At 36.7% G+C, this 14,447-nt stretch overlaps 1 protein-coding gene across 1 annotated transcript in view; it reads right to left on the reverse strand.

The window, feature by feature from the left end:
* LOC128639628 (sodium- and chloride-dependent neutral and basic amino acid transporter B(0+)) overlaps positions 1-14,447 on the reverse strand; it is a 75,879-nt gene that overhangs the window by 50,833 nt on the left and 10,599 nt on the right. The window contains exons 3-4 of the mRNA XM_053691758.1: positions 3,302-3,463; positions 3,121-3,123 (exon numbers count right to left, since the gene is read on the reverse strand). Of these exons, the coding sequence (XP_053547733.1) occupies positions 3,121-3,123; positions 3,302-3,463 (165 nt within the window). The remainder of the gene's footprint in view (positions 1-3,120; positions 3,124-3,301; positions 3,464-14,447) is intronic.

Consider the following 14,447-nt stretch of genomic DNA (forward strand, 5'->3'; position numbering starts at 1 on the left):
TCATCAGTGGTTTTACCTGTTCCAAAGAAGGATGTTTATGAATTGATTTTTTGTGTTAACTGCTTTTTTAAAATCTAGAAAAGCTTCACCCAATCGCTTTCATTATACAGAGAAAACATATTTATCTAACACAGTATAATACTTTGTTTAGATTGGCACAAAAACATAGGCTATTGCACAAACTTCAGGTTCCATTTAACAATGGGGCTAACACTATTAGAGATTAATAGTAATTCTTAAATGCATGTATGAAATAATAATATGATAAATAAAACTTCCCTAACACAAAATCCTCCCACTGCTTTCTTTTCAAAATCCAGATGTCCTCCCCCATCCTTCTGGAAAACATGACTCTTTTTCTCATATTCTTTCTGTTTACTTTCAAAGTCCATGTGATAGAGTGAGTCCACTAGTACTCGTTATAGAGGAGTGTGTGCTCTGTAGTATATATCTCTGTTCTGCAATATGTGTTTGTACAAAAAAAAAATTGAAGGTTTTCTTTTCTATGTGAGTGTGTGTGTGCATGCATGTGTTTGTGAGTGTGTGTGTGTTTATATATGTTTGTGCGCGCATGATCATGAGTGTGTGTGTGCATGTGTATGCGTGTGTGTGTTTATATGTGTGTGTGTGTGCTCGCATTTCATGAGTGTGTGTGTTCATGTGAGTGTGTGTGTTTGTGAGTATGTGTATGCGTGTTTGTGAGTGTGTGTGTTTATATATGTGTGTGTGCTTGCATGTTCATGAGTGAGTGTGTGCATGTGTATGGGTGTGTTTGTAAATGTGTGTGCTTATATACGTGTGTGTGTGCATGTGTTTGTGAGTATGTGTGTTTGTGAGTGTGTATATGTGGGGGTTTTTGTGAGTGTGTGTGTGTTTATATATGTATCTATGTGATCACATGTTTATGAATGTGTTTGTGTGTGCCTGTGTTTGTGAGTGTGTATATATTTGTGTGTATGTGTGCGTGCATTTATGAGTGTGTGTATGTGTGTGCTCTGTGTGTCTGTGTGTGCATGTATTTGTGTGTGAGTGTGTGTCTGTATGCGTGTATTTGTGAGTGTGTGTGTCAGACCTGACAACTATAAAAAAATGTTATTGTGTGCAATAAGTTGAATTTATTTTGATGTCACTGAGTAATATACACATTCTCCTCCTCCATCATTTTATATCTGCTCCTTTTTTCAAGACGATTTTAGCAAATTTATTGAGATAAATAACCAATAAAGATCAACACTGGTATACAAATTCCCTTAGTTTTTCCCATTCACACATAGGATTATCACCCAACCAGGGTTTTACAGACATGACCAGTATTTTTAAGGTTCAGGCCAAAGTTAAAAATAAAGATTAAATATAGATGCTATTGTAAAGAAATCCCTTCTAAGGATGTGAATTGAAGAGAAGTGCTCAAAGCTATTATCTTTATCTGGATATATAAGAGCCACTAAAATATTATGGTTATATATGAATTAGTATTAAAAGGAAATGTGCAAATATAAAGCTAAGAGGAAACAGGATGAGAGGAAAATAAAATATAAGTGAAATATAAAACAGTTTATTATCAGCAAGTAATTAATATATGTGCATAAGTAACGTAAGGACTGTATAAAACATAGGTTGGCCAACCTGAATATAAAACAATTTTTCAAACTAAAAAAAGGTTACATTGTTAAAGGGACATTGAATCCAAATTTTTTCTTACATGATTCAGATAGAGCATGGCATTTTAAGCAACTTTCTAATTTACTCCTATTATCAATTTTTCTTCATTCTCTTGGTATCTTTATTTTAAATGCAAGACTGTAAGTTTAGATGCCGGCCCATTTTTGGTGAACAACCTGGGTTGTTCTTGCTGATTAGTGGATAAAATCATCCACCATTAAAAAAGTGCTGTCCAGAGCACTGAACCAAAAAAGTAAGTTTAGATGCCTTATTTTTCAAATAAAGATAGCAACAAAGAAAAATTGATAATAGGAGTAAATTAGAAAGTTGCTTAAAATTGCATGCTCTATCTGAATCACTAAAGAAAAAAATTGGGTTCAGTGTCCCTTTAATCATTTCACAAACAGTTGTTTAGTTTGAATATTTTTTTTATATTTAGGTTGGCCAACCTATGTTTTATACAGTCCTTATGTTACTTATGCACATATATTAATTACATGCTGATAATAAACTATTTTATATTTCATTTATATTTTATTTTCCTCTCACCTTGTTTCCTATAAGCTTCATATTTGCACATCTCCTTTTAATACTAATTCATATATAACCATAATATTTAATTGGCTCTTATATATCCAGAAAAAGCTAATAGCTTTGAGCGATTATCTTCAATTTACATATAATGTTTCTACACTTTTTTGTAATTTAATAAGGGAAACTATTTTCTGAACTATCTATTTACATATAATCAAAGTAAAAACTAATGATCATTTAAACCCTATCCTAGCAGCTTTAGTTCCTAATTTATGCTGTATAATTATTCATACAAATTTATGCTAATGATCATAGGTGGTATTTTTTTTACAAAAGGTCACAACCCTTTTCACACTTCTATTTTGTATCCTAAAGTTCCATGTTCCAACGATTCCCATCTGCCTCAACTTTTCTTGCATTTATACTTAAACAACTTTAAAGGGACACTGAACCCAAATTTTTTATTTTGTAATTCAGAAAGAGCATGCAATTTTAAGCAACTTTCTAATTTACTCCTATTATCAATTTTTCTTCGTTCTCGTGCTATCATTATTTGAAAAAGAAGGCATCTAAGCTTTTTTTGGTTTCAGTACTCTGGACAGCACTTTTTTATTGGTGGATGAATTTATCCACCAATCAGCAAGGACAACCCAGGTTGTTCACCAAAAATGGGCTGGCATCTAAACTTACATTCTTGCATTTCAAATAAAGATACCAAGAGAATGAAGAAAATTTGATAATAGGAGTAAATTAGAAAGTTGCTTAAAATTTCATGCACAATCTGAATCACAAAAGAAAAATTTTGGGTACAGTATCCCATTAATATATTAAAGAAGATCATCATTTAAAATAATTATTTTCCCAATTTAATTTTTTTTTTTAAATTACACCATTTTTAAGTATTTACGTAGGCCTAAATCTAACTGACTTATGCAAGTTTTTAAAAGTATTAATGTAGCATGGATTAATTTATTTATTAAGATGTTAAAAGAAGGAAAGTATAGTAAGGTATTAATACTTTATAAATACATTTATAAGTACATTCACATATGCAGTATATATAATTAAAAAATAATAATTCTGATTAATATAGAAATAGATTTACCTAGGGGTGTTTTGCTGCACTTTTCATCCGACCAATCAAAACATTCCGACCATGGTAAAACACTTGCAAATGATGCAAATAAGTAATATAAACTGTAGGCAATGATGACATTGTAATAGATAGTTACTAAAGTTGAAATGAGGACCATAGTGACGCCAACCCCTATAAAAAAAAAACAAGAAAAATAAAACAAAATATAAGTTTATGAGTTAATATTCCATGTGCCGCTGAAATAGATTTCTTCAATAGACAACATTTAGCATTGACCCTAACAGTAGCTAGTAAATCATTACTCAGCAGTGATTACATATTGTTGTGATCTTTACTTTTATCTAGAAATATTTTTAAAGACTTTCTTCCTGTTGCAGTTGTATATTTATTTATTTATTAATCGTACAGGTGGGAAACAAGATTAGAGTAAAGGTTTCTTCATATAGTTCAATTCCATTAAAAATATATTATCTGCACATTTAGGGGCCGATAATCTAAACCTCTCCGCTGAGATGAGATGATCTAAGAACTCTCGTCATCAGACAAGGTGCCTTAAACATTTTAGAAACACAAATTTTATATTGAGACATGTTTAGGTTGTAGTCCTACATTACTAGATAAGGTCTCAAAAAAGGTCTCACGATGCTGGCGAGTTGTTGATTATCGACCCTTAGACTGAAACATAAATATTAGGGGAGCTCATAAATCTTTATTAAGTGTCTCATATTGCACAAAAAATATAATAATATATCATTTGTTTTAAGGAAATTATATTAACCACAATATGAAAGCACTCCATATACTGTGCTAATGTCTCTTTATCAGTGGCGACTCTAGGAACAATATATAGGGGGGCACATAAGATACCAGAGTCAAAACTGCGGGGGCACTAATAAATATATATATATATATATATATATATACACACATATATATATATATATACATATACACACATATATATATATATATATATATATATATATATATATATATATATATATACATACACACAGGCCTAGATTTGGAGTTTGGTGGTAGCCGTGAAAACCAGCGTTAGAGGCTCCTAATGCTGGTTTTAGGCTACTGCCGGTATTTGGAGTCAGTCAGGAAAGGGTCTAACGCTCACTTTCCAGCCGCGACTTTTCCATACCGCAGATCCCCTTACGTCATTTGCGTATCCTATCTTTTCAATGGGATCTTTCTAACTCCGGTATTTAGAGTCTTGGCTGAAGTGAGCGTTAGAATTCTAACGACAAAACTCCAGCCGCAGAAAAAAGTCAGTAGTTAAGAGCTTTCTGGGCCAATACCGGTTCATAAGGCTCTTAACTACTGTGCTCTAAAGTACACTAACACCCATAAACTACCTATGTACCCCTAAACCGAGGTCCCCCCACATCGCCGCCACTTGATTAAATATTTTTAACCCCTAATCTGCCGACCGCCACCTACGTTATACTTATGTACCCCTAATCTGCTGCCCCTAACACCGCCGACCCCTATATTATATTTATTAACCCCTAATCTGCCCCCCTCAACGTCCCCTCCACCTGCCTACACTTATTAACCCCTAATCTGCCGACCGCAAAGCGCCGCTACTTACGTTATCCTTATATACCCCTAATCTGCTGCCCCTAACACCGCCGACCCCTATATTATATTTATTAACCCCTAATCTGCCCCCCACAACGTCGCCTCCACCTGCCTACACTTATTAACCCCTAATCTGCCGAGCGGACCGCACCGCTATTATAATAAAGTTATTAACCCCTAATCCTTCTCACTAACCCTATTTTAAATAGTATTAACCCCTAATCTGCCCTCCCTAACATCGCCGACACCTAACTTCAAACATTAACCCCTAATCTGCCGACTGGAGCTCACCGCTATTCTAATAAATGTATTAACCCCTAAAGCTAAGTCTAACCCTAACACTAACACCCCCTAAATTAAATATAATTTAAATCTAACGAAATAAATTAACTCTTATTAAATAAATTATTCCTATTTAAAGCTAAATACTTACCTGTAAAATAAATCCTAATATAGCTACAATATAAATTATATTTATATTATAGCTATTTTAGGATTTATATTTATTTTACAGGTAACTTTGTATTTATTTTAACCAGGTACAATAGCTAAAATAGTTAAAATAATTACAAAATTACCTGTAAAATAAATCCTAATCCAAGTTACAATTAAACCTAACACTACACTATCAATAAATTAATTAAATAAAATACCTACAATTACCTACAATTAAACCTAACACTACACTATCAATAAATTAATTAAATAAAATATCTACAAATAAATACAATGAAATAAACTAACTAAAGTACAAAAAATAAAAAAGAACTATATCAGAAAAATATTACAACAATTTTAAACTAATTACACCTACTCTAAGCCCCCTAATAAAATAACAAAGACCCCCAAAATAAAAAAATGCCCTACCCTATTCTAAATTACTAAAGTTCAAAGCTCTTTTACCTTACCAGCCCTGAACAGGGCCCTTTGCGGGGCATGCCCCAAAGAATTCAGCTCTTTTGCCTGTAAAAAACCCCCACATACAATACCCCCCCCAACATTACAACCCACCACCCACATACCCTTAATCTAATCCAATCCCCCCTTAAATAAACCTAACACTAAGCCCCTGAAGATCTTCCTACCTTATCTTCACCATACCAGGTTCACCGATCGATCCAGAAGAGCTCCTCCGATGTCCTGATCCAAGCCCAAGCGGGGGGCTGAAGAGGTCCATGATCCGGCTGAAGTCATCATCCAAGTGGGAGCTGAAGAGGTCCATGATCCGGCTGAAGTCTTCATCCAAGCGGGAGCTGAAGAGGTCCATAATCCGGCTGAAGTCTTCTATCAACGGCATCTTCAATCTTCTTTCTTCGGGAGCCATCATCTTCCAGCTGACGCGGAACATCCTCTTCTCCCGACGCCTACTCGCCGAATGACGGTTCCTTTAAATGACGTCATCCAAGATGGCGTCCCTCGAATTCCGATTGGCTGATAGGATTCTATCAGCCAATCGGAATTAAGGTAGGAATATTCTGATTGCCTGATGGAATCAGCCAATCAGAATCAAGTTCAATCCAATTGGCTGATCCAATCAGCCAATTGAGCTCGCATTCTATTGGCTGTTCTGATCAGGCGGGTTTGGGTTAGATTAGGGGTATGTGGGTGGTGGGTTGTAATGTTGGGGACGGGTATTGTATGTGTTTTTTTTACAGGCAAAAGAGCTGAATTCTTTGGGGCATGCCCCGCAAAGGGCCCTGTTCAGGGCTGGTAAGGTAAAAGAGCTTTGAACTTTAGTAATTTAGAATAGGGTAGGGCATTTTTTTATTTTGGGGGTCTTTTTTATTTTATTAGGGGGCTTAGAGTAGGTGTAATTAGTTTAAAATTATTGTAATATTTTTCTGATGTTTGTAAATATTTTTTTATTTTTTGTAACTTAGTTCTTTTTTATTTTTGTACTTTAGTTAGTTTATTTCATTGTATTTATTTGTAGATATTGTATTTAATTAATGTATTGATAGTGTAGAGTTAGGTTTAATTGTAGGTAACTGTAGGTATTTTATTTAATTAATTTATTGAAAGTGTAGTGTTAGGTTTAATTGTAACTTAGGTTAGGATTTATTTTACAGGTAAATTTGTAATTATTTTAACTATTTTAGCTATTAAATAGTTCTTAACTATTTAATAGCTATTGTACCTGGTTAAAATAAATACAAAGTTACCTGTAAAATAAATATAAATCCTAAAATAGCTATAATATAATTATAATTTATATTGTAGCTATATTTGGATTTATTTTACAGGTAAGTATTTAGCTTTAAATAGGAATAATTTATTTAATAAGAGTTAATTAATTTCGTTAGATTTAAATTATATTTAATTTAGGGGGGTGTTAGTGTTAGGGTTAGACTTAGCTTTAGGGGTTAATACATTTATTAGAATAGCGGTGAGCTCCAGTCGGCAGATTAGGGGTTAATGTTTGAAGTTAGGTGTCGGCGATGTTAGGGAGGGCAGATTAGGTGTTAATACTATTTATTATAGGGTTAGTGAGGCGGATTAGGGGTTAATAACTTTATTATAATAGCGGTGCGGTCGGCTCGGCAGATTAGGGGTTAATAAGTGTAGGCAGGTGGAGGCGATGTTGTGGGGGGCAGATTAGGGGTTAATAAATATAATATAGGGGTCGGCGGTGTTAGGGGCAGCAGATTAGGGGTATATAGGGATAATGTAAGTAGCGGCAGATTAGGGGTTAAAAATAATATGCAGGGGTCAGCGATAGCGGGGGCGGCATATTAGGGGTTAATAAGTGTAAGGTTAGGGGTGTTTAGACTCGGGGTACATGTTAGGGTGTTAGGTGCAGACGTAGGAAGTGTTTCCCCATAGACAACAATGGGGCTGCGTTAGGAGCTGAATGCGGCTTTTTTGCAGGTGTTAGGTTTTTTTTCAGCTCAAACATCCCCATTGTTTCCTATGGGGGAATCGTGCACAAGCACGTTTTTGAGGCTGGCCGCGTCCGTAAGCAACTCTGGTATCGAGAGTTGCATTGGCGTTAAATATGCCTGTACGCTCCCTTTTTGGAGCCTAACGCAGCCATTCTGTGGACTCTCAATACCAGAGTTATTTTAAAGGTGCGGCCAGAAAAAAGCCAGCGTTAGCTACGCGGGTCGTTACCGACAAAACTCTAAATCTAGCCGACAGTTACACAAACACACATACATACACACACGCACCTTTACACACATGCATAAATACACACAAATACATACACACATACATATACTTACATACACATATTAAACAATATACATACATACACACACATACAGTACATAAACACAAATTCATACACAGACACATAAATACACACATATACATACACATAGTTAAACACACACACACCAACACATACATACACACACACACACACACACAGACCTACACAAATACACACAAATTATACATACATACACACACATACACATTATACAAATTATACATACATATACACACACATTATACATACACATTATACATACATACACATTATACAAATTATACATTCACAAACACATTATACATACACACATACACATTATTCCATTTACCACCAACTTATTCACACAGTCCCCAGTATTTATTCCAATTACTGTAATGTCAATACATCTTTTGTGAGTTGACACAAACTGGTTGTAAGTTATCTCATCTTGGTCCCACCTGAACTAATTATAGAGCCTGCCCTGTGACACACACACACACACGAGCACCTGCACTAAACAAGCAGTTGGAGTAGAATGTTGCAGGGTCACATCTCTGAAACATGCAGGCTGCTTTCCTGCTTGGTCTGTGTTCATTTTTAGAGTGAAAATAAGGAAATGCAGGTGAAATAATCATTCTTACTGAAAGAATCACTCAATAGTACAGTTACATAGTGTAAGGTGTGCATTCTCTGCACTGGGCTTAGAGCACTGATACTGGGCCCATGATAACATTACTGAATATGTTTGACTAAGATATGATTCATGTGCTGCAGTTATAAGCAGCAAGTAGATGTTAAACAGAGGTTAGGAGGTTTAAAGGGACATTATACACTCATTTTTTCTTTGCATAAATGTTTTGTAGATAATCTATTTATATAGCCCATAAAGTTTTTTTTTTTAATTAATGTATAGTTTTGCTTATTTTTAAATAACATTGCTCTGATTATCAGACTCCTAACCAAGCCCCAAAGTTTTATGTGAATACGCTCGACTACCTACTCCAGCTTGCTCCTGTTTGTGTAAAGGGTCTTTTCATATGCAAAAGAAGGGGGAGGGGGGGGTGTCTTATTTGCCACTTGCAGTGGGCTTTCCAGCTACCTTTTCAACAGAGGTAAACTGACAGCTTCTAAGTAAGTTTTTAAACAGTTTTATACTGAATTTTTATATCAGTATCTGTGCATATTATTCTTTATTGTAGTGTCTATTACATGCAGTTATATGAAAATGAGTGTATACTGTCCGTTTAAGTAAGTCACGTGTACATAATGGCTATAAAAAAATAGTGGCCTTACAAGTTGCTTTTGTGTGATATTGCCATAGAGCACAACCATTTTAGGGTGGGGACAGATGATGTGCAAGTGCCGAAGATTACAGAATGAACGCGGTTTTATGGAAGCTAAATGCTGTTTGTCCTGAGAGCAGCGATATCTGCACACTGCATGCAGAGGTCACAAACTAGTGCATGTGCTAAGGAAAATAAGGGATAGCTCAAAGTATGGATGACTAAAGTGTTGACACCAATATAAATGTAAAATATTAAACAAATTTATTAGTATAACATACAGAAATAGATAAATTATAAGATATATCTCACATAATATATGGACCGGTACCATAGAAATTCATGCGCATAAAAATTATACCATTACTTTTTTTATTACATTTGGGATATAGACAAATCATAAAAAGGCTTATCGGATTGTAGGAGGTTAGGTAATAAGGCATACTGTATGGATTGGACCGTGCCAATGCGTTTCAGACCATGAAAAATGCCCTTATTACTTTTACAAGGAAGAACCTGCGCAAACAAGGATCCACATGCTGCAGAATTTGTTGGTTCTCACTGCTCTACAAATAACCGAGTCATCTGGGGAGATACCTGAAACAGCACAGAGCAGAGTGACCGACGACTCACACACTCTGTAACAGACATCACCGAAAAAAAACACATTAGTTCAGTCTCCTTAGAGAATCTTCTGTAAAATGCTGCAGCACATTCCCCTGTTAGCTGTCTTAGGCCTAGATTTAGAGTTCGGCGGTAAAAGGGCTGTTAACGCTCCGCGGGTTTTTTTCTGGCCGCACCATAAATTTAACTCTGGTATCGAGAGTTCAAACAAATGCTGCGTTAGGCTCCAAAAAAGGAGCGTAGAGCATATTTACCGCAAATGCAACTCTCGATACCAGAGTTGCTTACGGACGCGGCCGGCATCAAAAACGTGCTCGTGCACGATTCTCCCATAGGAAACAATGGGGCAGTTTGAGCTGAAAAAAAACCTAACACCTGCAAAAAAGCAGCGTTCAGCTCTTAACGCAGCCCCATTGTTTCCTATGGGGAAACACTTCCTACGTCTGCACCTAACACTCTAACATGTACCCCGAGTCTAAACACCCCTAACCTTACACTTATTAACCCCTAATCTGCCGCCCCCGCTATCGCTGACCCCTGCATTACACTTTTAACCCCTAATCTGCCGCTCCGTAAACCGCCGCCACCTACGTTATCCCTATGTACCCCTAATCTGCTGCCCTAACATCGCCGACCCCTATGTTATATTTATTAACCCCTAATCTGCCCCCCACAACGTCGCCGACACCTGCCTACACTTATTAACCCCTAATCTGCCGAGCGGACCTGAGCGCTACTATAATAAAGTTATTAACCCCTAATCCGCCTCACTAACCCTATCATAAATAGTATTAACCCCTAATCTGCCCTCCCTAACATCGCCGACACCTACCTTCAATTATTAACCCCTAATCTGCCGACCGGAGCTCACCGCTATTCTAATAAATGTATTAACCCCTAAAGCTAAGTCTAACCCTAACACTAACACCCCCCTAAGTTAAATATAATTTTTATCTAACGAAATAAATTAACTCTTATTAAATAAATGATTCCTATTTAAAGCTAAATACTTACCTGTAAAATAAATCCTAATATAGCTACAATATAAATTATAATTATATTATAGCTATTTTAGGATTAATATTTATTTTACAGGCAACTTTGTAATTATTTTAACCAGGTACAATAGCTATTAAATAGTTAAGAACTATTTAATAGTTACCTAGTTAAAATAATAACAAATTTACCTGTAAAATAAATCCTAACCTAAGATATAATTAAACCTAACACTACCCTATCAATAAAATAATTAAATAAACTACCTACAATTACCTACAATTAACCTAACACTACACTATCAATAAATTAATTAAACACAATTGCTACAAATAAATAAAATTAAATAAACTATCTAAAGTACAAAAAATAAAAAAGAACTAAGTTACAGAAAATAATAAAATATTTACAAACATAAGAAAAATATTACAACAATTTTAAACTAATTACACCTACTCTAAGCCCCCTAATAAAATAACAAAGCCCCCCAAAATAAAAAATTCCCTACCCTATTCTAAAATACAAATATTACAAGCTCTTTTACCTTACCAGCCCTGAACAGGGCCCTTTGCGGGGCATGCCCCAAGAATTTCAGCTCTTTTGCCTGTAAAAAAAAACATACAATACCCCCCCCCCAACATTACAACCCACCACCCACATACCCCTAATCTAACCCAAACCCCCCTTAAATAAACCTAACACTACCCCCCTGATGATCTTCCTACCTTGTCTTCACCATGCCAGGTTCACCGATCCGTCCTGGCTCCAAGATCTTCATCCAACCCAAGCGGGGGCTAGACATCCACTGAAGAAGTCCAGAAGAGGGTCCAAAGTCTTCCTCCTATCCGGCAAGAAGAGGACATCCGGACCGGCAAACATCTTCTCCAAGCGGCATCTTCTATCTTCTTCCATCCGATGACGACCGGCTCCATCTTGAAGACCTCCAGCGCGGATCCATCCTCTTCTTCCGACGACTAGACGACGAATGACGGTTCCTTTAAGGGACGTCATCCAAGATGGCGTCCCTCGAATTCCGATTGGCTGATAGGATTCTATCAGCCAATCGGAATTAAGGTAGGAATTTTCTGATTGGCTGATGGAATCAGCCAATCAGAATATAGTTCAATCCGATTGGCTGATCCAATCAGCCAATCAGATTGAGCTCGCATTCTATTGGCTGTTCCGATCAGCCAATAGAATGCGAGCTCAATCTGATTGGCTGATTGGATCAGCCAATCGGATTGAACTATATTCTGATTGGCTGATTCCATCAGCCAATCAGAAAATTCCTACCTTAATTCCGATTGGCTGATAGAATCCTATCAGCCAATCGGAATTCGAGGGACGCCATCTTGGATGACGTCCCTTAAAGGAACCGTCATTCGTCGTCTAGTCGTCGGAAGAAGAGGATGGATCCGCGCTGGAGGTCTTCAAGATGGAGCCGGTCGTCATCGGATGGAAGAAGATAGAAGATGCCGCTTGGAGAAGATGTTTGCCGGTCCGGATGTCCTCTTCTTGCCGGATAGGAGGAAGACTTTGGACCCTCTTCTGGACTTCTTCAGTGGATGTCTAGCCCCCGCTTGGGTTGGATGAAGATCTTGGAGCCAGGACGGATCGGTGAACCTGGCATGGTGAAGACAAGGTAGGAAGATCATCAGGGGGGTAGTGTTAGGTTTATTTAAGGGGGGTTTGGGTTAGATTAGGGGTATGTGGGTGGTGGGTTGTAATGTTGGGGGGGGGGTATTGTATGTTTTTTTTTACAGGCAAAAGAGCTGAAATTCTTGGGGCATGCCCCGCAAAGGGCCCTGTTCAGGGCTGGTAAGGTAAAAGAGCTTGTAATATTTGTATTTTAGAATAGGGTAGGGAATTTTTTATTTTGGGGGGCTTTGTTATTTTATTAGGGGGCTTAGAGTAGGTGTAATTAGTTTAAAATTGTTGTAATATTTTTCTTATGTTTGTAAATATTTTATTATTTTCTGTAACTTAGTTCTTTTTTATTTTTTGTACTTTAGATAGTTTATTTAATTTAATTTATTTGTAGCAATTGTGTTTAATTAATTTATTGATAGTGTAGTGTTAGGTTAATTGTAGGTAATTGTAGGTAGTTTATTTAATTATTTTATTGATAGGGTAGTGTTAGGTTTAATTATATCTTAGGTTAGGATTTATTTTACAGGTAAATTTGTTATTATTTTAACTAGGTAACTATTAAATAGTTCTTAACTATTTAATAGCTATTGTACCTGGTTAAAATAATTACAAAGTTGCCTGTAAAATAAATATTAATCCTAAAATAGCTATAATATAATTATAATTTATATTGTAGCTATATTAGGATGTATTTTACAGGTAAGTATTTAGCTTTAAATAGGAATTATTTATTTAATAAGAGTTAATTTATTTCGTTAGATGTAAATTATATTTAACTTAGGGGGGTGTTAGTGTTAGGGTTAGACTTAGCTTTAGGGGTTAATACATTTATTAGAATAGCGGTGAGCTCCGGTCGGCAGATTAGGGGTTAATAATTGAAGGTAGGTGTCGGCGATGTTAGGGAGGGCAGATTAGGGGTTAATACTATTTATGATAGGGTTAGTGAGGCGGATTAGGGGTTAATAACTTTATTATAGTAGCGCTCAGGTCCGCTCGGCAGATTAGGGGTTAATAAGTGTAGGTAGGTGTCGGCGACGTTGAGGGGGGCAGATTAGGGGTTAATAAATATAACATAGGGGTCGGCGATGTTAGGGGTAGCAGATTAGGGGTACATAGGGATAACGTAGGTGGCGGCGATTTGCGGTCGGAAGATTAGGGGTTAATTATTTTAAGTAGCTTGCGGCGACGTTGTGGGGGGCAAGTTAGGGGTTAATAGATATAATACAGGGGTCGGCGGTGTTAGGGGCAGCAGATTAGGGGTACATAAGTATAACGTAGGTGGCGGTCGGCAGATTAGGGGTTAAAAATTTTAATCGAGTGGCGGCGATGTGGGGGGACCTCGGTTAAGGGGTACATAGGTAGTTTATGGGTGTTAGTGTACTTTAGGGTACAGTAGTTAAGAGCTTTATAAACCGGCGTTAGCCAGAAAGCTCTTAACTCCTGCTATTTTCAGGCGGCTGGAATCTTGTCGTTAGAGCTCTAACGCTCACTGCAGAAACGACTCTAAATACCGGCGTTAGGAAGATCCCATTGAAAAGATAGGCTACGCAAATGGCGTAGGGGGATCTGCGGTATGGAAAAGTCGCGGCTGTAAAGTGAGCGTTAGACCCTTTAATCACTGACTCCAAATACCAGCGGGCGCCCAAAACCAGCGTTAGGAGCCTCTAACGCTGGTTTTGACGGCTACCGCCGAACTCTAAATCTAGGCCATAATGTTTTTTCCATTATGGCTGACCCTGACAAGGTGGCAGAAGTGACAACCATGTTCATTTGCAGATTTTGACATCTAGAAGATGATTGAGTCAGGTGTTGT

Source organism: Bombina bombina, chromosome 1, assembly GCF_027579735.1.
Source record: "Bombina bombina isolate aBomBom1 chromosome 1, aBomBom1.pri, whole genome shotgun sequence".
Lineage (NCBI taxonomy): Eukaryota > Metazoa > Chordata > Amphibia > Anura > Bombinatoridae > Bombina > Bombina bombina.